General features: G+C 39.7%; 2 protein-coding genes across 3 annotated transcripts; both read left to right on the top strand.

Annotated features, from left to right (window-relative positions):
* The first annotated feature begins 583 nt into the window (after positions 1-583).
* Positions 584-14,881, top strand: LOC100707815 (probable ATP-dependent RNA helicase ddx6). 2 transcript variants are annotated; one of them, XM_019350900.2, is made up of 14 exons: positions 584-780; positions 3,164-3,174; positions 3,258-4,375; positions 4,469-4,573; positions 5,371-5,500; positions 6,085-6,231; positions 6,406-6,500; positions 6,615-6,737; positions 7,141-7,269; positions 7,563-7,679; positions 7,941-8,004; positions 8,106-8,207; positions 9,533-9,746; positions 10,790-14,881. In XM_019350900.2, exons 3-13 carry the CDS (start codon positions 4,133-4,135, stop codon positions 9,739-9,741), a joined length of 1,464 nt encoding a protein of 487 aa, XP_019206445.1. In that variant the 5' UTR covers positions 584-780; positions 3,164-3,174; positions 3,258-4,132; the 3' UTR covers positions 9,742-9,746; positions 10,790-14,881. The 2 variants fall into 2 exon arrangements, with proteins under 2 accessions (XP_019206445.1, XP_013128042.1); XM_013272588.3 differs by lacking the exon at positions 3,164-3,174.
* Positions 14,882-16,005: 1,124 nt separating this feature from the next.
* tomm40l (translocase of outer mitochondrial membrane 40 homolog, like) lies at positions 16,006-23,928 on the top strand. The gene is made up of 10 exons (XM_003447194.5): positions 16,006-16,162; positions 19,116-19,330; positions 19,426-19,493; positions 19,869-19,961; positions 20,043-20,144; positions 21,269-21,374; positions 21,525-21,647; positions 21,732-21,808; positions 21,895-21,997; positions 23,166-23,928. Exons 2-10 carry the CDS (start codon positions 19,117-19,119, stop codon positions 23,303-23,305), a joined length of 1,026 nt encoding a protein of 341 aa, XP_003447242.1. The 5' UTR covers positions 16,006-16,162; position 19,116; the 3' UTR covers positions 23,306-23,928.
* The last annotated feature ends 943 nt before the right edge of the window (positions 23,929-24,871 follow it).

Genomic DNA, 24,871 nt, shown 5'->3' on the forward strand with positions numbered 1-24,871 from the left:
ATGTAGGTAAGATTTTTTTTTTTTTAGCAAGAATGTAGCTGTTGCTCCCTCAGTGTTAGCTGCCAGCAATGTTGCCTGAGCTAGGAAGCTTACTTTAACATGTTTTGAAAATCATTGCATTCTGCTTTTATTTACCATTCCTCTCTGTACCAAACATTGTGGGAAACAGGTTTACAATGTTAAGGAGTCAGAGCAGTAAGAGTGCATATTTGAACTCATTTAACCTCCATTACGATCGGTAGGTGATTGTAACCTTGAGCAAAGAATGTGTGGGCAAAGATCTAAAACAACTGTGAGCTGTGTTTCAGGTAATTAGGCACTTTTTGTGACTTTGTATAAGGCAGGTGCGTTTATGACTGAGAAGAAACTCTGTGGCTGATTAGATAAAGTTTGTATTCACACAATGAGAATGCTATATTGATCGCTTTACAGAGCTTTCTTTTGTTTCAACTTTTATTTAATCATTCCATAAAATATAAAAATAAAATAAAAATATGAATAATATAATTATAGTTAAAAATATAAATCTTATGTAGCAGTAACTAGGTGTGCCAGCAGGTGGCAGCAACGTCATGGAGTCTCACGTGTGATAAACAGCAGGGAGACGACGAGGAAGAGGAGACGAAGAAGAGGCGACCATGTTGATTTAAAGGAAGAAGAAACACAATAGAGGAGAAATTTATATCCAGAAAAAAAAATCAGTGATTGAAGCTTATTGTAAAGGAAATAGTTGATCGACCGCGCAGTGAGTGTTCCTTGCAGAAAAATAAAATAATAAAGGTAGGTTTGCGGAGCTTTGAGGCGTTTACTTTCTGTAAAAAAAACATCTGAGTTGCTATTAGCAGATTAGCATGTAGCTAACGTTAGCGAGTGGAGTTATTTGTGTTAAATTAGTCGGGAGGATAGCCCTATTCCATGAAGCTTTAGTTGAAACATTACAAAACAAATTAACCCAGTCAAAGTGCATTGTTATCGCATTGTTATCGTTATGAGAAATTAAAAGATCATAAAAAGTAAAAGACGAACGAACGTTTTAGCGGCTCAGTTGCTCGTTAACTTTAGCTCCGTTAGCATAACGTATTTAGTGTTTCTCCTTAGAGGCAACGTTACTGTAAGATATTAATCAATAAAAGAAGATGAGTAAATGTTATCAAATCAACAATAATTGTTTTGGTGTGTTAAAGTTAATTAATTTCAGACTGCGTTTGGAAAACTGCGTGAAAATTAAGTTTAAGCTAATGTGAAGTCTGAACGGTGGAGGAAAAAAAACTTGGTAAAGTTGAGACGCTGTGAGCAGCTTTTGGCAATCGATTCAAACTGTGATTGTTTGATTTGTTTCAAGCTGATTTTAGCCTTCAGTAAAGGATAGACTCAATTTAAAAAAAAAAAAAAATCCTGACAGTTTGGGCTGCGTTAATCTGAGGGCTGCCACCTGGCAGGTTCGCCTCTCTAACCTCGGAGTGCTGAAGCAGCGTGTCGCTTTCTGCAAATAACTGCCGCTTTTATTTATCACTGTTCAGGGCAGAAGTCGGCCAACTTTACTAACAAAAGAGCAGATTCTCAACAACTTTAACTAAAGGGGGAGGGGTCTGCAAGAAGCCAAAAACGCAGTTTGAGCTTTTTAATAAAAGTGGCACAGCCTGTTGAGTATGGTGTTTTAATACGGAAATATTCAATGTTTCTATATACTGAATATTCATTAGTTAGTTACTCTGTAGGTATTCTGTAATTAATCTATATGCTTATAAACGAACTACTACTAACTGTTCACTTCTTAAAAATATAGCACTATTATTTCACTATGTTGCATTTAGCATCAATATTTAATATAAAATCATGTAAGAATGCTGCCAGTTTAAAGAAAGAATTAATAAATATTAGACAACAGTACATTCCTAAGAAAAGTCCGCTTTGATGATGATTTTTTTTTTTTCCCCTGTGCATTTTTACATCTGCAGCATGTCACTACTCTTCTTTTACCCACATTTGCAAATATCTATACAGGGATCGAGGTGACCGTGTTTATTTACTGAGGCCAGCAGTGGGCTTTTGGAGTTTAACCGTTGTCAAATATGTGAGAATGACAGGCAGGCTGGGTTTGTGTGTGGCCCACTGTGGCTGCTGCTCCATTACTCCAAAGCCAACTGACTGTGTGTGTAACATTTCTTCAGAGACATCCTTAACAGAACAGATTAGACTTAAGAGTTAGATCTATGCCATAGGTACATCATAACCACAGACCCCACTGAAACCCTGCGACCTGACTACATGTCACATTAGTGTATTTTGTGATGCATATTGGGATTGGCTTGTTTATTTCTTGTGTTTGCCCCATCTTATTACCTGCTACTTTTTAACTGCAGTTTTTGAATACATGTTTGAAGGGAGAATAATCATACAAACCACTGCTACACAACCACAAGGTAATTAACACGATGCACAAGTATGAATACTAGCAACAGAGGTGACCATTTGGCTAGATTTCATTGAAAGATCTACAAAGATTCAGTACAGCAGCAGTAAATCAATTCTAATTGTTTCTTACTGTAGGATGTTGGAGATAACTGCCCCGGTACATATCTGCAATTCAGTAAGTTGAAATGAGAAGCTGCAGATCTCAATTTTTGGAGGGAATTCTGATATAGATGATCAGGCATGTCTTTGACACTCAGGAGTTTTAATCTCCTGCTAAATGTGATGGTGTGAATCCTTTTAATTTCCCTTTTGTTTAGTTAGAGGTAGTTTTCAGTTGAAACAGTAGTGGTTTATTGGTGGCATTATGAAAAGTTAAAACAGGATCTGGAACATCCCCACCTACGCTGTCATCTCTGCTGTCACAGATAGTGAGCGCTGAAAATAAATTTATTTGCCAACAAAACGGAACAAAAAATATTTGTTAGTGTTTGAGTCTGCTCTGAAACGGGGCAGCTGTAAAGCTATGGAGCCCACTGTGAGTCCTACCTATTTTTATGCAAAGAAATCAAATTACAAGTAACCTGATAAGAAGTTAAACATGGCAGCCTGATGGCTTTAAATGCAAACATCCCAAAAATGCCAAACTGATTATTTATGAGATCTTACTTCTTTTTCTCATTTTGTAATCATAAACTGCCATTACCTATTTTGGGTTTTGATGTCATCTTCGGTGCAACTGATGATCAAGGAAGTAAATAGGTAAACTACTTATAACTGGGACTTAAAGTCAGCTGTTCATGGTCATTTAAAAATTTAAAATCTTGTGCACTGATTTCTTTTAGGTGAGGAGTCTGAGTTGTTGGCTTTGACTCTGAGGAGGCAGCGGGCGATCAGGCCACAACTCACACTTCAGACTGAGCTGAAGACCTGTGGTGTCGAAGGAGAGAAGGTCAAACACCTGGAGGAGAAAGGAAACTCACACTCCCCCACACACACACTGAAGACTCAGCAAGGGTGGAAAGCTTTTTGGGCTTTGGACTCAGTTACCCCTTGTGTGATTTTTGATTTCAGGATCCATTTTTTTGGAGTGACTTATACCCACACAGTGGAAATAAACAGAAAGCATTACGGACTATAATTTTGGGGAAATACTTGTACAAAGTTGGGCATTTTTTTTCTTTTTTTGTCAAGAACAGGGATATTGAGCAACTCTAATGGACTCAAACGTGGAAATAAGAAATACTGTTCAATTTACAAAGAGAAGTTTAAGTATTGAAGTAAGATTATATTGAAGATCCCCAAGTTCAGATTGCCTTAGTTGTTCTGTTTCAGGACTTCAACCGCTTTGATACTTGTTCACATATAATTTTTCTATATTGTGGACAAGTATATTCATGCATATGAATGCAAATTTCTCTTCATTTTGAAGAGCTCTTGTGTAAAAAGTTTTTTTTTTTCTTTTTTGGTTGTTGTTTTGTGTACGTCAGTCACTCTGTTGTTGAAGGGGACCGAACTGCACGTACGTGTGTATATGTAAATACTACGAATCCACTTCTGTCGTCAGCTTTGGACTTAAAACAAAAAAAGAGAGAGAATATCATTTGTTAATGCTTTATTAAACTTTTTTACATCTGAAGAGAATTTTTAAAAATTAAACCTAAGACGCAAAAATCTAATACTTCAAAGGACAGAAAAAAAGAAGACAAAAACAGGGAAAATGGCAACCGCCAGAACAGAAAATGTGGGCCCGGTCGTCATGGGACTGAATAAGCAGAACGGGCAGCTTAGAGGGCAGACCAAACCAGCTGCAGTCCAGCCAGCACCAACAACTCAAGGAAAGACTTTGGGTGCTCCCCAGAAAGCAGGAGGAGCCTCTCAGGACGGAGGTGGTATTAAGTTTGGAGATGACTGGAAAAAGAGCCTACAGCTCCCTCCCAAAGACAACAGGGTCAAAACCTCAGTGAGTTAAAATTTGATTTCAGTTTCTTATCATGCTTTTGCTTCAGGCTTCAGTTTTCTCCTGATGTCCTAACCATTTCTGTGACCACTGCAGGATGTGACGTCCACAAAGGGGAATGAGTTTGAAGATTATTGTCTCAAAAGAGAACTCCTGATGGGCATCTTTGAGATGGGTTGGGAGAAACCTTCCCCTATTCAGGTATGCTCAATATTTATTATCATTTATCTTCTTTCCAAATAGACCCCATTGATTAACTTTCCAATTTTATGTTAACGCATGTAACCATTCTGCTGGGCATTTCTTTACTAGACAAACACATTTGTCTGTATTCTGTTATGTTTTTGGCGGGGGGGGGGGGCATTTTTGACAGTATATACACCAATATCAGTTGATTTGTGCGTCAGCATTTGACTTTTTAAAAAAAATATTTGTTTTCATCCTTTGTTTCTTTTGTACTCGGCAAAAATAAACATTAAAAGTAAACCTCATCAGCATGGTTGATGTGGTTCACTTTTCAGATCAGGATTATTTATCATTATAAAGTAAATCAGATTTATTAACCTTTACAAATCTTGTTTGTTGTTTTTTAATCAAATAATTTCTTTAAACTTTAAATATAACTGAACTGGAAAAAATTATAAATGTGAACTGACATAAAAATGTAACAGCCTGGTGACAAGACAAGTGAATTATTGCAAAACAGAATCTAGCACAATAGTGGCTTTATCCCCATTACCTAATTTTAACTATCACTGTGGATGAAGGGGAAAAAAAACTGGGTTACTTGTACGGTCATACAGTTTTATACATTTTATTTTGTTTGTTTGATTTGAGAGATGCTAACACATGCTGACACAATTCGGGTTGTTTTTTGTTTTTATGGTCCACCTTAAAAGCACAAATGCCATGGTTTATTTGTGCGTATAGTCCATAAAATAAAAAAGCGAGTATGTTTATGTAATGAGACAGACGGTTTGCCTGTTGGTTCCTTGCAGGAGGAGAGCATTCCCATCGCCCTGTCTGGACGGGACATTCTGGCCCGAGCCAAGAATGGAACAGGGAAAAGTGGAGCCTATCTCATCCCACTGCTGGAAAGGATAGACCTGAAAAAGGACCACATACAGGGTGAGGCACTGCCTTTGGTTTTATAGTTGGACTCCAACTGTAAGCTTTACTGGCTACAGTTCTAACTACCTTTTTCTTTAAGGTTTTTTAACTTCTATGCTATGTTTCCATTTTAGCTGACATGGCATTTCCTTCAGTTTGTCTAGAAAACAAAGCATGTGCTATAGAAAGAGAAGCTAATGCATCGTCATTGTCTCGTCAGCCTTGTTTGTTCCTTTGGTTCCAAGCTTTGTCCTTGCCTTCAAAGCAGATTTCACACATGCACTGCAGCCCAGATCCTTTCTAGGACTGAGCCAACAGGGATGCATCTCAGCCTGCCATTAACCTTTAAGTTCTCAAGTGCAAAGTCTCTGTGATGTTTGAAGGCACAGCTAATTTGTGCTGCTTACTGCACTTTTAATTCAGACAGCTAACCCGAACCCAGCAAAGAGTGGACTGTCTCCTGCTGTGTGCTGCCTAGCAGAAAAGACAACTGTAAAACTAAAAAGCCAGATTAATTTCATGTGTAAAACAGCTTGTGAAATTGTATACCATCCTTCATGTTTGTAATCTCTACCTTTTTAAAAAAAAAAAAAAAATTCCAGCCATTGTCATGGTGCCCACTCGTGAGCTGGCACTGCAGATGAGCCAGATCTGCATCCAGCTCAGCAAACACCTGGGAGGAGTCAAAGTCATGGCCACCACCGGGGGCACCAACCTGAGAGATGACATCATGCGTCTGGATGAGACCGGTAAAGATTCATATCAACCAGCTTTGTGGTACTTTTATCCATGAGAGGTTCTGCAGGTTGTCGTGTGACAAACATTACAGTTAACAGTCTGCGTTAACTGTTGTTAAATATTGTCACAAAATGCCTTGTAGAAAGGAAATTTTGATGATAATCATAGTTCTGTTTTCATAATAGTGCATGTGGTCATCGCCACGCCTGGCAGGATCCTGGACTTGATAAAGAAGGGAGTGGCAAAGGTGGATAAAGTCCAGATGATGGTGATGGATGAGGTAAATATGAGTAAAGTCATTTCAGAAACTAGTTGTTGTTTTATGTATTGTAGTGTTGTATCAGGTAAGAAAAGAGGCTTGCTTCGTGGTTATTATTATTCCGTTTCTCTTCAGGCGGATAAGCTGCTGTCTCAGGATTTTGTGGTGCTCATTGAAGATATTATTAGTTTCCTGGCCAAGAACAGACAGATCCTGCTCTACTCTGCAACCTTCCCCATCAGTGTGCAGAAGTTCATGGTGAGTAGACGGCTAATTACTGCGCTGCTTGTCCAACCTGCTGGCTCTGAGCCACTTGGCTCCACTTAGCTTACACTGCAGACCGAGCTGCACTCCTGTCGCGCCCAAATCTGTTTCTTTCTTTGTTGTAGACATTTCCGGGGTTGATTCAGCTAAAGCAAATTTAGTTTCCAGTCACAGGATACGATTGCTTTGACTGTTTGTAAAAGTCTTTTTTGAAATTCTGAGTATCTAAGCAGGTACTACTTGTGTGGTGATTTCAGTGACAATGCATCCAAAAAGAAATTTCTCCATAAAGAAGAGCAGAAAATGATCATGACAGAAATGTCTTATAAGCTTTTACAGTTCTGAAAACACATTTTTAAAAGCACTGTGTAAACTGTTCTCTCTGTCTTTGCTGTAGGCCAAGCACCTTCAGAAGCCCTATGAGATAAACCTGATGGAGGAGCTGACTCTGAAGGGCATTACTCAGTACTATGCCTACGTCACAGAGAGGCAGAAAGTTCACTGCCTCAACACACTCTTCTCCAGGGTAACTGACTCTCTGTTAACTGTGGTTACTTTGTGAACCAGCAGCCTTGTGTCCACAAGTATACTTCTTTCAAAGTGATAAGTTAACCACTGTTAATCCAGTGTTTCCTGCTTAAACTTTACTCCCTTTACCTTTAATTTTTTTCTTTTTTATTCCTTTCTTTAAAAGGTTTTATCAAATAAGGAAACACAGGCTTGTTGCTTTTACTGTCCACAGATGAAAAAGCCCTTAAAGGCTCATTCTGAGCTATGAATAACTTCTTTTCTTTTGTTTTTTTCTCGTCTCTATCATAGCTTCAAATCAACCAGTCAATCATCTTCTGTAACTCCACTCAGAGAGTGGAGCTCTTGGCCAAGAAGATCACTCAGCTGGGCTACTCCTGCTTCTACATCCATGCTAAAATGATGCAGGTGAGAACAATGTTTTTACGCTAACAGAACATTAGTGGGCTCTCAAATTAATGACAGGCGCGAAATAAAAGAATATGCCTGGTTGTAATCCTTTATCTATATAAATATTAGTGTTAGATTCTTTTAAAACCTTTAAGATTACTTTGACCACAGTATTAAAATACCTGAATATTTCAATGAGGAATACATTTTCTTCAGGCTGAAGAAAAGCAAATCCTGATGTTGGATACTTAATGAATTGCGATCATTTGTTTTCTCCAGGAATACAGAAACCGTGTGTTCCACGACTTCAGAAATGGACTGTGCAGAAATCTGGTGTGCACTGGTGAGTTTTAACTGGATAATCTACTCATGCATCACAAAAGCCTCAGAGTTAATCCAGGATATGTTGTAGCACTGCGGTAATCTTCTGTTGCCTTCCAATAGATCTGTTCACCAGAGGAATTGACATTCAGGCGGTAAACGTGGTTATCAACTTCGACTTCCCGAAGAACGCCGAGACTTACCTCCATCGTATTGGAAGATCAGGTATGTGTTGTTTTGTTTGTAAATGTAAATCGTTAAAGCTTACCTGCTTTTTTTTTTTTTTTTTTTTTTTTTTTTTTTTTTTCCTTAATGTAATTCTTTTCCAGGATGCTTGTATTTAGCTAGAAATCACATAAATAGAAACTGAACCCCTGATGCACAACGAGAGAAAAAAAAAAGGTTTCTTTTCTTCTGTCACAGTTAAAACTATCATTTTAACTATCAGAGGTCTAAATATCCTGTCTTAACCCTAAAGCCACAGTTACAGTTGGTCACTGGTTTATTTGTAGTCTTCTGCTAAACAGAAAAATAAGTCACTACTTCACCACTGAAAGAGATGAAGCAAAAGACCAGATTTTCTGCAGAACAACTTATTGGTGTAGAAACTGGCCCAGGTTACAATTCAGCATCAGTTTATAATATCGGCCATCCCAAGGTACTTTATCGTAAGATGCAGGCAGTAGAACAAAAACACTGTCAATGAGACGATCCCCCTGGGAGCAACCTGGTAACTGTGGGGAAGAAGAACTCCCTTTTTAAGAGGAAGAGTCCTCCAACAGAATCAGATTTTGCTGACTGATGCAACATGTTGGGTTGTGAGGGAGGAAAAAGGAGATCATAGCTTTACAAAAACTGGCCTTACTGCCTGTAAGGATGACAGTGCTGAGCATAAACTGGTATTCGCTGTAACCGTTGCCCTGTTTTTACAGAGTAAATGTCCCTCAGTTTATGGCAGTTTGATAAATGTTGTTGTCATAGCCTTTGCAATCAGGCTTTAACGCTTTAATCTGTGACTCAACTGCCTTCAAAAAGTACTGTTTGTAATTTAACGTCCATTCTGAACTTGTGAAAGCCGCCTCTGAAAAATATGGTCTGTGTTATGATACTATTTTAAAAACTAAACTGAAACTAGTGAATTCACTCTGCAAACTAACTGAAATGAAAGTAAACAAAAACCAAAAATTCCACATGAAATGAAACAGGAAAAAGCAAACTAGTTAGAAAGCACAAAACTAAAGCTTTACTACAGGCTTTGACTTTTTTTTTTTTTTTGGATCGGTCGCAATCTGCATCTGTGACGTCTCACCATGTGACACAAGTTGCCAAATTCATGGGGTTGGTTTTTTTTCTTTCTTCATGTTTGGCACATTCACAGCGCTTCAGACTGTGACTGATATGTCATGAATTTGATGTTCTGATGTGCCTTGGGAACAGTTTCTCTACTGTATTATTTTATTTTATTATTTTTTCCCCACAATATTAATGACATACTTTGTTTTCAGTTTGAACTGGACATTTTATATTAACCACATTCTCATGTTTCTCAGGGCGGTTTGGTCACCTGGGCTTGGCCATCAACCTGATCACATCGGAGGATCGCTTCAACCTGAAGGCCATTGAAGACCAGCTGGTGACCGACATTAAGCCCATTCCCAGCAGCATCGACAAGAGCCTCTATGTGGCCGAGTACCACTCAACTAGCGGGGATTGTGACGTGGAGGAGGTCGAGGAGAAGCGCCAACAGGACAGCACCTAAAACAGGTGCGATGCCAGGAAAAAGTGAGGTTGTCTGAAATCATTCACTGCTGCCTATCCTGGGAGTTCTATGTAGTGAGCTTCACAGCTATGATTAAAATTAAAGGCAGGGTGATATTTGGTCAATATTTACCATGTTTTTAAATGTGAAAAAGTTCTTTTTAAATGCTTTCCTTACCTTTTAGATATATAGTTTAGCATGAGCTAAATTAAACGGCAAGTAACTTTGGGCATGTAGAGAGGGGCAAAGCAAACTGCTGTAAGCAGTGAACTAGATTTCTAACATGGAAAAAAATTCGAGGTTTATATGAAAAATAACGTCAAAGATTGATAGATTTGTGAAAGATTTAGATCAGCAAAATGAAATGCTGTCAGAGACTACTCGCGCCTTTGTCTCTAACCGTTATCTCTTTGCTGGCACACAATTAGCGAATGATGGTGTTCTGTGGAGGGCAGTGCACATCAGCTGTACACTACTTTTCCTGAGGCATTGTGGGATGCAGTAAATGCTGTAGGTAGGACACACATGCCCAGGATTGGCTCACAGAACAGTTAATAAATCTTTTCTGCTCTTAACCACCTCTGCAAATGACACAAAGTTATGCTGATGCAGCATATTAAAAATTCGGCCTAAAATCTCTCCCAAAAATCATAAAAGCTGTAGCTTTGTCAGAATGGACTAATCTGTTTGCACAAAAGGATGTTTAAAAAAAATTAAACACTTAATGCTGAAATCATGGAGCGAGGATCAGCTGATCCTTGGAAGAGTTTGCAGCAACTTGCCTTACCAGCTCTGTGTCCTGTTTCTGTTTTGTTTTCTTGGAGTTTTTAGCAACATGTGGCCTTTGACTTGCTTTATCAAAGTCATTCTTGTCCCTATGAGGAAAAATGCCATGTAGGGTATAATCTTACTCAGTCTAAAAGAATGCCGGACTCACTATACAGTCCACTCAAGTGAGTAGTGAATGATTTCAGATGCAGTGTGGCTCCTTGTGTTGGTAACCTGACCAACGATGTGCTCCTAATCCATGTTTTGTCCTCTTCCTCAGGACGCTGAGACACACCGGGCTTTTGCACAGACATCAGCGCTTGCACGCAGGCTTCAGGCAACTCTTCATTTTCACATTCGTCACTTCTTTTCAGAGCCTGTGGAAAGGATGTCTTTAAAAAAAAAAAAAAATCAAACAAAAAAAAGAAACAAAAGGCTGTTTTTATTTTGGAGCATTTCCTTAGCTTTTCCTCAACAAGAGCTGCCTCATTATTTTATACATTTAAAGGTTTAAAGTGTGTTTTGCACCAAGCTGGCACCGCGAGCAAGCTTAACGTTTCCTACAATTGGAGAAATGAGCTGTTTTGAACCCGTCGCCTTTGGAGACAGTTTTCACTTCCAGCAGCAAAGTTGGTCTATTTTGGGGGGGTTTTGTTGTTTTTTTTTTTTTGTTTGTTTGTTTGTTTTGTTTTGTTTTTCTTAAAGTGGTGCACTTACACCAGCCATCACTCTGTCCACTCACACTGCTGTGGTCACTTAAGTGCCTTACTTGACTCCCGTGTGCACTCATCCATTCATAGCCTGCTGCCGACTGTCACGCAGCAGAGTACGAGCACAAAGACGAATCAATAGTAACCCGAGTTTATTGAAACTTTATTCATTATGCAAAGGAAAAAGGACAACACACACTGCTCTCCCGCTGAGAGTTGTGCAGAAACACGGCTCAAAACCATCCTGAATGTGAACGTTTGTTGTTAATGTGAACGTTGCAATAAAAAAAAAAAAATAAGGGCAGCTTTATTTAAATACTACGTGACTGTTTTTTCCCTTCCACCATGAATAAAACATGAGCAGAGCTAATGTGAGAAGACGGCCCCTGTACTGATTCGTAGACTATGTTGGCCTGCAGATACACACAAGCAGCATGGGAGATGAATAGCAGCTTCATTAAATTAAAGCTGCTGTTCTTTTACAGTTAAGAAAAATATATATATATATATTGGCTGGTAAATAGTGTAAATCTATTGGTCGCTGTAGCTGCTGGATGAAAATGTTTTCTTTTCCTGAAAAGGATGATGCATTCAAGACTCATTCAAAACAGCTGATAAATGAGCTTCAGCAATGTCCACGATTGGTGCAAAACAACACTTTTAACTTTTTCTTTCCCCACACAGCTTCTGTTTTTTGTTTTTTGGGGGGTTTTTTAATCGAGGAAACACACGGTGGAAATATGTTTTTAAACCCTCATGACAAAATTAACGTTGGTGAATGTATTCGTTGCCAATAATAGCTGTGCAGCCCAGTGGTTTAATGCCAAGCTCTTCATGTTGCTGCTGCAGTAGAGGCTCCGCTTCAGGCTTTGCTTTAATGAAATATAAACTGGATGTGAGCTGGTTTCATGGACCGCAGAAGGATGAAACCTCCTCAGTCTTTAAGAGACCACGTATAAAGTCAATTGGAAACAACTAATTCTGTTTTTTTTCTCGTGCAGCAACGATTTTTTTTTTTTTTTTTTTTTCTCTCCACGGCGCACACATTTTTTAAAAAAAGTGTGACATTTTTTGTGAGGGGTAGATTTCTTTTAAGCAAACTTGTAGCATCTTTGAACAGGCAGCTGGTGTTTTCTTTTTTTTTTTTCTCCCGCCCCCTCACAGATCATCACTAATTATTAAAAAAGGAGAAATTTTGCTTTTTAACATTTATTTTTGTTGCTTAAAGCAGTTTGGGGGGTGGGGACGGGGTGAGGCTTTAGCACTGGGTAACCTTTGGAGTTTTTGGGGTGAGTTTTGCAGAAGCCAAGTGTTTTATCAGATGCTCACCGAGCATCTTGAATTATCTCTCTGGGACTTAAAGCATAGTCAAAAACCATTGATTTCATTTTATTTGTAATTTTTTTTTTTTTTTCTCCCCTAGAAGTTGGAGAAAAAAAACTTGTTTATGTTTTGAGTGCCAGAGAGTTAAAACAAACAAACAAGAGTTTGTGGAAAGTGATGAAGCACTGTGATCTCCTTGAACCTGTTCCATGTTTGTGTGACGGAGGATCAAAGTGCCGTGATTTTTATTTTATTTTATTTTTTCCCCCAGTAGGGCAATCCTTATACGAGGTATTCTGAATCATTTTGAGCCAAGAAAATGGTAAATGATTCATTGTTTACACTCGTTGTTTACAGTTATAAAAGTTAAAAAAAAAAAAATTGAAAATGCTTTGCTTCATTGGTGGAAGAGGAAGTAGACTTGTATTGTTTCCTTTTGTTTTCCTTGAAATAGATTTTCAGGATTTACATTGAAGCAAGCAAAACCAAAAAAGTTGAATGTCGTATGAGTGAGCGTGCGTGCGTGCGTGTGTGTGAGAGGGAGAGGGAGTGAGTTGATTGATGTGTGTGTGTGTCAGAGTCAGTGAGTTGATTGATCTGGGGGGTGTGTGTGTGTGTGTATGTGAGTGAGTGAGTTAGTTGATTGATGTGTGTGTCATAGTCAGTGAGTTGGTTGATCTGGGGGTGTGTGTGTGTGTGTGTGTGTGTGTGCATGTGTTTAAAGAGTGTGTGCAGTTGATAAGGAGTCATCGTGTTTACATGCAGCCTCGTCCGAACAGCTTTATCTCTGCAGATAAATCCAAAAGGTTCCATTGATTTGGAGCCAAATTTGTTACTCATGCATGATTTTAAAAGAATCAAACTGACCTGTTTTTGTAGCTCGAGGCTGCGTGTACGCGAGCTTATCATGCAGACTGTTTTGTTGGTCAAGTAGATGTCTTAAGTATCGATGTGGGTGTTTACACTTGTCAGGGATGTGATTTTTTTTTTTTTTTTTTTTTTTTTTTTTTTTGGGGGGGGGGGGGGGGGGGGGGGGGGTTTCTTTGGGGGTTTTTTTCCATCTCCTGCTTGCTCCAGAAGTTGATGTTTGTGGACACAAAAAATAATTTCTAATGAATTTTCTTTTTGTTTTTTTTCTTTTTTTTTCCTTCAGTGGTTTGTGTTCCTGCTCACCTCCCTGACAGTCAGTCCATAAACTCCTCTGTGACACAGAAAATTAAATATTTAGCTGAACACCCGAGATCTTTGTGAAGTGGTTGGATTTTTACTTTAGGATGAGATGAAATGAATCTGCCAGCTGTTTCTCAGCTATATATTTGCTGTTTGCGCTGTCAGTTGTAACATTCTTACATTCTAAAGTAACGAGCACGGCCTCATTTCGACTCAGTGGGATGTTTTGAAATGGGGGAAGGAAAAAAAAGTTGTTGTAACCGATAGAAACTACAGCATTAAGTCCATGTTGTTGCTTTGTCGGGCTAAACCTGTCACAGAGGAAGTTATGCTGAATGTGGTCATGAATGTTGGTTTTTGTTGTTGTCAGAATGTCTTTGTATGTGAGTGTTTGCACTCTTTAAATGGAGTGCTGACAGTGGGCGGGAGGGATATTATCAGAAACGTATTCAAAGTTAAAATCAGAGAAAGGGTGAGGACTTGGATACTATAATGAATTTTCTTTTTTCCCCTGCTGGTGTAAGACAAAAGTTAACATCTTAATGTGGACTATTAGTGTTAAAGGCTTAAATGCCGCTAATATTTCTACCGTGGATTTGCTGCACTAAAATAGACTCGACCACTGCTGCAGGAGGTTTCTGCAGATTTTAATGACACACTCAGCAGATTTGTTGGAAGCTGAGCAGCAGTCCCCCTGCAGCTTCGATGCAGAACAGCGGCGGTAAAATTAAAAGTAGATGAGGACAAAGTCGCATGAGTAGAAGTGGGTGCTTATGATCTAAATTGGCAGATAAATGTTGGTTTAAATTATCCTTTTGTTGAATTGTTCCCCTTCCTTGTACTTACTGGTACTTACTTTTTTTTTTTTGGCCCTGTTTTCCCAAAACCATCACTGGATTGGACTTGAGTTGGTATAAAACTAGATTCCATGTTTCCTCCCTCTGTCCCATAATTTCCCCCATTTTCGTTTCACTGAAATGATTGGATGACATTTAAAAACATAGCGTTCTTCCATTGTTACTTTTTAAAAATGCTTTTGGGTTTCTTTGCCTTCAAAATGCATTAAAGAGGCACAATGTATATTCCAGCAACTCTGTCCTCAACTGTTGTAACATGGAAACGCATATTCAGGGCCTAATAAGAAATTCAATAAATTGACCTGAACTTTACTGGCTGCTGTTGTTGGCTGTTTATTTCTCCACCTTTTTGATTCCATACAACTTCACACATATTTTAGATGAACATCTGTAGTGACCTGATGGGACCAAGCTAAACATTTTGTGCTCTGAAGACCCCAAAAGAAGCAGAAAGATCTGAAATGTCAGTTTGTTGGATTGTTGGCAGTTCTGATTCCACAAATGTTTCTCCAGGATAATTTTGGGGCCTGTAACAATCTGAAAAGTCAGACACTGAATTTAAAAGTTTAGTTTTTATGATTACTGAGCTATCAAACCCTAGTGATATGCTGTACTTTGGGGAGAGAGGTGGGCAGATCAATACAAATATCGATAGTGTTGATACTAATGCTGGTACTCATATCTGATTCATATTAGCACAATGGGATCAAGACCTTGTTTCTATCCTCTAAGTTCAGTATATAACCCATCTTTATATACATGTGAATTGTGGTAAATAAAATATTTTTTGGAAATGGAAAAGCCACATCTCAAACATGCATTAAGAAAAATGTCTGAACCTTATTGTGTTGACTGTCACATCTATTTTTATTTATTTAGCTTAAGTAATTATTGCGGAAGGTATGAATCGTGATTTAGTGGTCACTCAAGCTACCTTTATAGGTTAAACTGGTATCAGTCCCCCTCGCGTTATCAGCCCTGTATTTACTTGGTATGGGCGGGATACCAAAGTTTGCAGTATTGCTCTTCACTAGTGGAAGATGATAGTACATTTTTCTCTGTGTACTCTGGGTTTGTATGTGTACATCTTTCTCCACCTTGCTACCTGTTCATCTACTGTTTGGGGCCTCCAGCTACAAAATATAAAGGTGCTGCTCGTTGTGTAGCCATAATGGGACAGAGGCCTGTTGTTTGAAAATAAAGCTTTTTGTTTGCTTGGAGATCCTCAGGCTGCCTTTTGACCTTGAAAGTATTTCTTCTTCACCTTTTACTACAACCGCCCTTAAAACTCCAACGAACCGCCCGGCTGGTGTCTCGTAATCGGCGTCAGCGCCCCGCCTCCTTACGGCTGACCGTTCCTTTTTTAGCCAATAGTACTTGAGAATGAGCATTACATCAACTCGAAGCCCGGCCTCAGATTCGTCAAGGACGCCTCATATGACCGATAGGTGACTTCGTCAATCATGTCCGCGGATAGATGCTCCTTCATCCAATCATCATTTTGCTTTGACGAAAAAGGCGGGGCGCCCACGTCTTCTTCGTTGGTGCCATTGGTTTCAACTTCCGGCTGTATCGTCCTCTGGAAATCACAACGTGAGTAGCATTTGAAAGCTCTGTATTTTATATAACGTGATGCTTCAGTGGAAACATGTCGGCGGTTTTGTTCGGCAACTTTTGTCTCACAGATCGGCCGCAGGTTTCCTCCATAAACAGCAGCGTTTTATCTCCAGACTGTCAGTTGCGGTTTGTAAAGCTAGCCAGCAAGCTAATCAGGTGCTAAAGGAGCTAGCACGGCTAACGTATTCATGCTTTCTTATACATGAGGCAGTTCCCATTCAGGGTGTTGGCTACAAAAAATTATGAGAGTATATAATAATTGCTGGTTTGTGGACATTTTCATTCATATCGCATCATTGTTATGTTGAATTTAACCGCCCTCTTTTACCTCTTACTGCAAATGAATGAGTGTGAGCTGTGTGGAAGGTTAAAGGGACACTACACCGATTCTGCACATGTTCATTCAGCAGCAACCTGAGACATCGCTGTTTCAATGCTTAATTAGCTCAAGCAAACGCTTCACAAACTCCGAAAGGATCAGTTTGATCTGTCACCGTGATATGCTTATATTAATTTACATAATTATAAGTTTATGACTTAATGTCAACATCAGAGAGGATCAGGATCCTCCTAGTGGCGCTTGACAGGTGGTGGGACATAGCAGCAGCACCCTATACCACTCTAAAGGTACAGTGATGTGAAAGAGTAATTACCCGTTATTGTTAAGCCAAACTATAAATAATCACATTTTTTGGAAAGTTGAATTGATTTTCAGTAGCCACACCCAAGCCTGATTAATGCAAGAGCTGATGAATTATCAGATCACTTAAATAGAACCTCTGACAAAGTGCAGTAGGTAGGTAGGTTAATAGATCTGCAATCATGCAACGATCTACAGAAAATCAAGAGCAGATGAGAAACTAAGTTGGTGACATCTATCAGTCTGGGAAGGGTTACAAAGCAATTTCTAAGCCTTTGGGACTTCAGTGAACCACAGTGAGAGCTAAGTTTATTATCCAGAAATAGAGAAAACTTGGAACAGTGATGAACCATCACTGCTCAGTTTACCAAAATTACTCCAAAAAAAGTTACAAAAGAGCCAAAAACAACATCTAAAGAACAGCCCTCACTCTAACCCTCACTCATGGTCAGAGTTCATGGTGAAAAAACACAATAAGAAAGACACTGGACAAAAATGGCATCCAAGATGTTTACCAAAACCAAAACTAACACAGTGTTTTATTTAAAGAAAAAACAAACAACATATCAACAGTCAAACATGGTGGTGGTAGTGTGATGGTCCAGGGCTGCTTTGTTGCTTGATTGCAGTTTTTGCTGCCAATGGTGGCACAGCTATATTAGGTATAGAGGGCAGGGTTTTTTTGTTTGTTTTTTTGTAGAGCCAGGTATGTTTGGATAACGTTATTCCTTAATAATTAGGGAAAAAAGAGAATAAACAAAGGGCAGGGGAAAAAATTCACAGCTCTGTAGGTTCATTTTGGAAACTATGCTGGCTTGGGTTTTTAGTGTGAAAACAAAGTGGTGGGCTTCGACACAGGTCTGATATAGCCAGACTGATTTTGTGTTTGCTGGTTCAACAAAACCAGAAACCCCAGTCAAAGATAACAGGTAGTGGTTATCATCTTTCCCAGCCCATGCTTTCTGCTCCAAGCTCTGTGTACTCACATAAAAGGCCGTGTCATTTGACTCCTCTGCACAAATGGATCACTTGAATGCAAGCTACTTCAGTCAGATGTTATCAGAGAATAGGTGATGCATATAAGATAAAGCTAAAGGCATTCCTGGTGCTGCAGAAAATCATTTATTTTCTGAATTCATTCAAAAACTGCTATTTTCTACATAATTTCAGTGCTTGTGCGGCCTATTTTGTAATGGTTTGTATCACAGATTTGTTTTGGGGTGAGTGGAAATGTCTGGTCAGACATTATCTGATTTATATCACATTTAGAGTAAGTTGTTGGGAGGAGAATCGGTGATGGTTCCTCTCAGTTTTAAACCCAAATCTGAACATAATCTCCTGTGGACCAGCTCATGTCCTCAGCTGAAGTCACCACAGTGATCTTACCAGGTTAAGAGAGTCAGCATCATGACATGAAAACTCTGACTTTAACCCTCCAGTCTTGTTCAACAACATACCCTGCTCAAGTCACTCAGGATTATTTTAAGTGTGGAGTGGACCAATAACTCAGCTCATTAACTTTTTGCCGTCCTGGGAAACTAGAACCAGCTCAGGATGATTGTCTGGTTAGTCTCAATCATAAGACTCCAAGCTTATGAATCCCTTGTATTCATACTGAAGTGTTTTTCTGACAGTTGCTAAACAATAGCATCAGACTCTTTGTGGTGGGGCTCTGTTACTATGCTGGGTTCAGTTTTGATGCTCAAAGTTTGATGATAATATTGTAATTGATGTGGATAAAATATGACTAGTCTCTAGGTTTGCCTGTGTCAATATTGACATGTTTATATTATACTAACAGTGCTGATCGTTTAAAAGGAACCTATTCTGCTCATATCAAGCTCCACATGTTTACTACAGAGGCTTTACAATGTTCTAGTTCAAAATAATCCTTATGCCTTTAATTCGGGGCGTTGATATAGTCTCAGTTCCTCCCCCATCTGTGACTTGCTGCTTAAGCTTCTTTTCCTGTAAGCCAACATTGTTCTGATTGGCTGACCCCCACAAACAGAATGTTAAAACAGTAAGTGGGTCACAGACAGAGTTTTTTGCCTGGGGATATTGGGGATATTGGCTATTATTGACATCATACAGAGCAAAGAGTAGAAAAACTGCTGGAACCATGACTTAGGTGAGTGTAACAGTATATATACAGGATATGAGAGAAAATAAAGAAAACCATAACAAGTTTCCTTTAATGTTTCCTCAGCTTGTACCGGCAGTCTGTTATTGCGTTATAAATCAGTTACTCACTCAGTCCTTCCCTCTCTGTCTCTGTGTTTCTGTCAGAATGGGCAGTGTTTTGGCTGCCAGCTCCCCCAACCCACCACCACCAGCCTCGGGCGGCACTCCTGCCCCTGGCTTGACGGTGCCACCGGGCTTTGGGATGCCTCCGGTTTCCGCAGTTATACCCCAGACTGGGGAAGCCTCTGCTCAGCAGCAGGAGTCAGAAAATGCTTTGCCCAATCCAGGAGCGTTTGACGAGTGTCATCGGAAATGCAAAGGTAACAGGGGCAGATTTTTTTTAAAAGATGGTTATTGGGGAGGAATGTCTGTTTGACCTCAGTTTGTCTAACCTGTGTGTGTTTTTTCTCCTCAGAGGTTTTTCCTTTGCAGATGGAAGGCGTGAAGCTAGTTGTTAATAAAGGTCTTAGCAATCACTTCCAGGTCAGTTAAGCTCATTTAACCTTTTTATTAGCTTGACTATTATAAAGCTTTATGCCTAAATGTTCCAAGGATGGTGTGATGAACAGCTGAAAGATAGTTTGATTATATACATTTAAGATTTCCTTCTGTCTGTAGAATGAGAGGGGGAATAAATACTGGAAGCAAAATAAGGTTATGTCAAACTTTGGCATTGACGCGGGTTTTTACAGTCATTGCACGACTGCAGCGATTCTCCTTTATGTTGATTCATGAAGTCCAGCAACATATTTAAACCTCAGATTTTACTGTGTCATTTTAGTTTTATAGTCTCTGGACTGTTTTCAGCGAACTGAAATAAATGTGTATAAAGTGCATTTTTAATCTGCGTGCTTGCAGGTGATTCATACTGTGCTGCTGAGCACCACTGGAGATTCCCTCTACAGGTTCGGTGCTACGTATGTTGGATCAAAGCAGACGGGTCCAGCAGAGGTACGCAGCCGTAACGTCAACGTGAATCTCATCTTTAAGCTGTGTTTTAAACTGTTATACAAACACTCTCCTTTTGTTCAGTCTTTTCCAGTCATGGTGGGAGACATGGACAACAGCGGCAGCCTTAACGCCCAGATCATCCACCAGATCACCAACAGGATACGATCCAAAGTGGCCTTCCAGGTGAAAACTTACTGCTCTCTGGACTTTTTCCCTTTAATACAACCATCAAAATGTGTGGGTAGAGTGGGACTCCACAGTGACTCTTGTTAACAATTCATTGCGCAGTTTTTAGTAATTTCTTTAAAAATAAACATGTTTTACTCCATAGAAATAAAAGGGAGTAAAAAAAAGTCTAGCCAACTTTGGGTGTCTAGTGTACCGCCATGCTTTTTAATAGAAAGGTCATTCAACAGTTTAAACAAGTTAAAGGCTTTGGACTTTATCAGACTGAGTCAGTGTTTTAATATAGTTTAAAGTCTTTACAAAATCACAGTTTACACTTTACAAATGATTGATTTTTGGGGGGTTTTCCCACTAACTTCAGACTACAGTCGGCTGATGTCTGTAAAATGCTTGTTTAACTCTTTTCCTATATAAAGGCAACATTTGAAGACCTCCCCAGTACCCTAAATGCCCAGTTTTGACACTTAAGTATATATATATCAATTAAAATGTGTTTGATGACCATAAGAATAGTTTTAAGGTTTTTCTGAGGGTAGCTGTTTAGGCAGAGACCACTCTCTGTAACTTCTGATGCAGACCCATTTAATTTGTTCTATAAGCAGGCCTGAAATATTACAGAAACCTCTCAGTTCAACAAACAGCCTCATGGATTACTCCTAGTTGGCTTTCAGGGGGTAAAGAGTTAAAGAATGTGTCATGTTGGCATTTTCTGCCCTTTACATTTACAATTTATACATTTAAATGTGGGCATTTTTGTCCTCTTTCACTAAACATATCTCATGTTGAGATACAACGTGCAGTTTTGACTTAATTCCTCTCAGAGCACTTTGTGTGCCAGCCACATTTCCACTTAAACCACTTTCAGCCGATCCCTTATTCACCAGGGGTCACCACAGCAGGTACCTCTGCATGTTTGACAGATTTTTACACCGGACTCCCCGACACGAGCCTCTGGGATCGAACCGGGGATTCTTTTCTAGCCAATCGCATTTCCAGTTATCTTTGATTATTAAACACCAGATGTGCAGAGTGTCTTTCTCGAAAATGTCTTCTGAGATGTTTCTAGTTTGTGTGTTATTGTTCTTGCATGATTCTAACTGTTAAATATGTTGTATCCTCAGACACAGCAACAGAAATTTGTGAACTGGCAGGGCGACGCTGAGTTCAGGGGAGAAGATTTTACTGCAACTGTCACACTCGGAAACCCAGACGTCCTTGTTGGCTCTGGTAGGTCATCAGTCACAGATGCTGTGCAGTTCACTGTTACTGTTGTCTATTCTTTTAAATTGGTGAAAAGCAGCAGTGTAGTTGGACAAAACCAAACTTGAGATCTGCACCTGAACACCTGTTGTCATGTTGCTGTCATGCACCTGTCAGGTATCGTCGTCGCACACTACCTCCAGTCCATAACGCCGGCTCTGGCTCTGGGAGGGGAGCTGGTTTACCACCGCAGGCCTGGAGAGGAGGGCTCAGTAATGTCTTTAGTTGGCAGATACACAGGTGAGACACCGTTTAAAGATTAATACAAAGCTTGAACTATAACATCAGACACGTGTCCTAACTGATAGATTTACTTCTCTGTAGGCAACAACTACATCGCCACCTTAACACTCGGCTCAGCAGGAGCTCATGCATCTTACTACCATAAAGCCAACGATCAGGTAACCACATCCTCATGTATCCCTTTTGTAAGAAAGGACTCAGTATTTTTATAGTCGGCCTTCATGATGATCTGTCTCTTCTACAGTTACAGGTCGGTGTGGAGTTTGAGGCGAGTGCCCGCATGCAAGACACCAGTGTGTCGTTTGGCTACCAGCTAGATGTCCCTAAAGCAAATTTACAATTTAAAGGTAAAGATGTGCACTTTGGTAAAATAATTTCAGGGGAGCATTTTCATCTTCATCCATCGCTGCATTTTATTTGCAGCCAAATTTTTGTGACAGATTATAGAACAAAATCAAAGTTATAAAAGGTCCCGGGTCATGAAAATGAGGTTTTATAGCGTTTTTATAAACTTTGTGGTCTCAAATATGAGCTGTGAAGATCTGAAGTTGCTTGCATCAGAAATTTGCCCCCTAGCAGCAAAACTGTGTCTCAGAATTTCCAAATTATTCTACATTTAATGGTTATTTATAGCATTCGAGCTTAAATCTGCCCCGTCGTCCCATCCTTAGATTGTTCACTTCTTCCAGGGTGAGTGTGAAGGGAAGAATGCTGCTAACACTACTACTGTAGGATGTATTTGATGTGCTTTGGCTCTCGAGCTGCTGTCTCGCTGCTCTTGGTGATGACGAACTGACGAGGAACTCTCATCAAAGCCTCCAGACTGTGCTGACACCCCCCACACACAGCTGGTTAGGACACCACTGCTTCCTTGCGTTAGTTTTGTTTCAGTGAAGGTGGAGTTCTGGGATAGTGAATATATTGGACAAAGGATGCTGAATATGGCGCTGCTGGAAAAGAGAAGATTCACGGATGTAGTGTGGCACAAGAGGATGCTGGGATAGGCTGAGCTGATGATCCACCTCCTGAAAGGAACATATGAAAGAAGATGAATTTGGAGTCAAACTAGCATCAGAGTAACCCGACAAACCCTCATGGTTTATGTTCTGTGAGATAAAATTAGTGTTTTTGTCAATGGAGTCTGGTAGGTTTACCGAATGGAAATGTAACTGCTGCAGTAACAAAATAAGTCCTCGATAGTTTTTATGTCATCCGACCAAAGGCAGATGAGTTTGTGGTATGGTAAACTTGCACACAATGATGCTATGTTATGTGACCGCTTAAATTGTGCCGAAACTGGAAGCAAAGACATTGCTGGGTGTATTTTTTTTTTCTCAAAAAGTTTCATACCAGTGTAATGTTCCAAAATCATTGAAATAGAGATAAAAACTGACCCGATCATACCCAGCTGTGAAACACACCAGGTTACAAAAATCCAGAGGTGTACATATACACAAAGGCTTTCTCAGTTTGAGAGTTTTTCTTACTCTAAATCTGCCGTTCTGCCTCTTTCAGGTTCAATTGACAGTAACTGGATAGTTGGGGCAACGTTGGAAAAGAAGTTGCTCCCGCTGCCCCTCTCTCTGGCCCTCTCCGGCTTCCTCAACCATCGCAAAAACAAGTTCCAGTGCGGCTTTGGCGTCACCATCGGTTAGGCCGACGTAGAGCCGGCTCGCAGACGGCACACGCCCACCACTGACGTAGAGACTTTTCCACAAAAACTGCCGGTGACCTCTTTGGTAGATTTGACTATTAATCATAGTGCTGGTTTCCTCGAATCATTTTTCACCATGTGTGGTGAATATAAGCAGCTAAAATAAATCAACATTTGACTCTAATCCTTAAAGATGAATCCCCTCAATGATCAGTAGTGTAATGAATAATGTGACCTATCAGGAACAAGCAGACCCTCGTCATAAATAGACACATGGACAGCAGGCGGACGTAACATTAGAAGACAGATTTACAGAGCTCTGTGTTTGAGTTCAGTGCCTGTCATGTTTGTTTTTATTTTGCTCCTGATTTAAAAATTTCTCTTCTTTTATTTTTATTTTTTTTACCGTTAAGTCTGTCGTGGTGTGCAGTGAGTGAAATAGGTATCAGATGTTGGTTACAGACAAGTTACCAGCTGTTAGGAAGGAGTGTACTGTACTGTATGTCATGTTCACAATGCATCACTTGTTTTGTTGCCTTTTTTATGTTACATACATACTGAACAGTATATATGAGCTGTATATACCTCTTCAAAGCTGATCAATACAATTTCTTACAAAAACTGCACGTCGTACTCGTTTCTGTCAACGTCAACTTTTATTTTATTTTTTTAAGGAGCCTTTATTTGTAGATGCTGTGTGGCTTTATGTGGAGCTACACCACCTTTTTACCCCTTTCCTCCACGCATTCTGTCTGTGTGTTTGTTTCTTTGAGCGATCAAGCTTTGCACACATCTGCAGCCCCTGAAGGTTCTTATCTATATCAGATATTATGTTGTTGCCATGTTGCCTAGCAACACACTACCAATGGGATAAATGTTTTTTGGCTTTAGCCAGCTACAACACTTTATTAAAGTATTGTATCATTTTTTTATTTCACAACAGTAACATCTCATACCCACTTCTTAAATTATCTGTGATATGCTGCCTGACATCCACCTAGCAACGGCACTAACATGACCATTTTTTAGCCTTTATACTCCTACAGCATATTAGGAAAGCATCATTCGCTCTTCTCAACAATATATTATTTATTTCACAGAGTTTGAATTACATCTGCCTGGCAACCATCAAGAATGACCCAGTTTTAGCAGATAATCAGCATCTGTTATCAATCTGCTTCAGGGGAGGAGACCTGGAGCCTGGGTGTTATAGGGCGAGAAGCAGGTAACACCTGATCACAGGTGTGTGAGGAGGAACTAAAGACATTCTCATCGTCTGTGATGACAAAAAGAACTTCAGTTTCACCCCTCAGAGCACGTAACTGGTTACTTCACGGCTATCTTATTAGATTAGTTTTGTTTGAGTGAAGCTAAATGAGTAGATTAAGGCAGTAGAATCACCAATTAACCAAAAATGCATGATTTTGAACTGTGGGAGGAACCCACAGACTCAGGGAGAACATGGAAACTCCACACAGACATCCCACGCTGGATTCAAACCCAGGACTTTCTTGTTGTGAGGCAGCAGTGCTGATCACCGTGCCACGTATAAACAGAATCTACCACA

This window comes from Oreochromis niloticus, linkage group LG22 (genome assembly GCF_001858045.2).
Source record: "Oreochromis niloticus isolate F11D_XX linkage group LG22, O_niloticus_UMD_NMBU, whole genome shotgun sequence".
NCBI classification, from domain to species: domain Eukaryota; kingdom Metazoa; phylum Chordata; class Actinopteri; order Cichliformes; family Cichlidae; genus Oreochromis; species Oreochromis niloticus.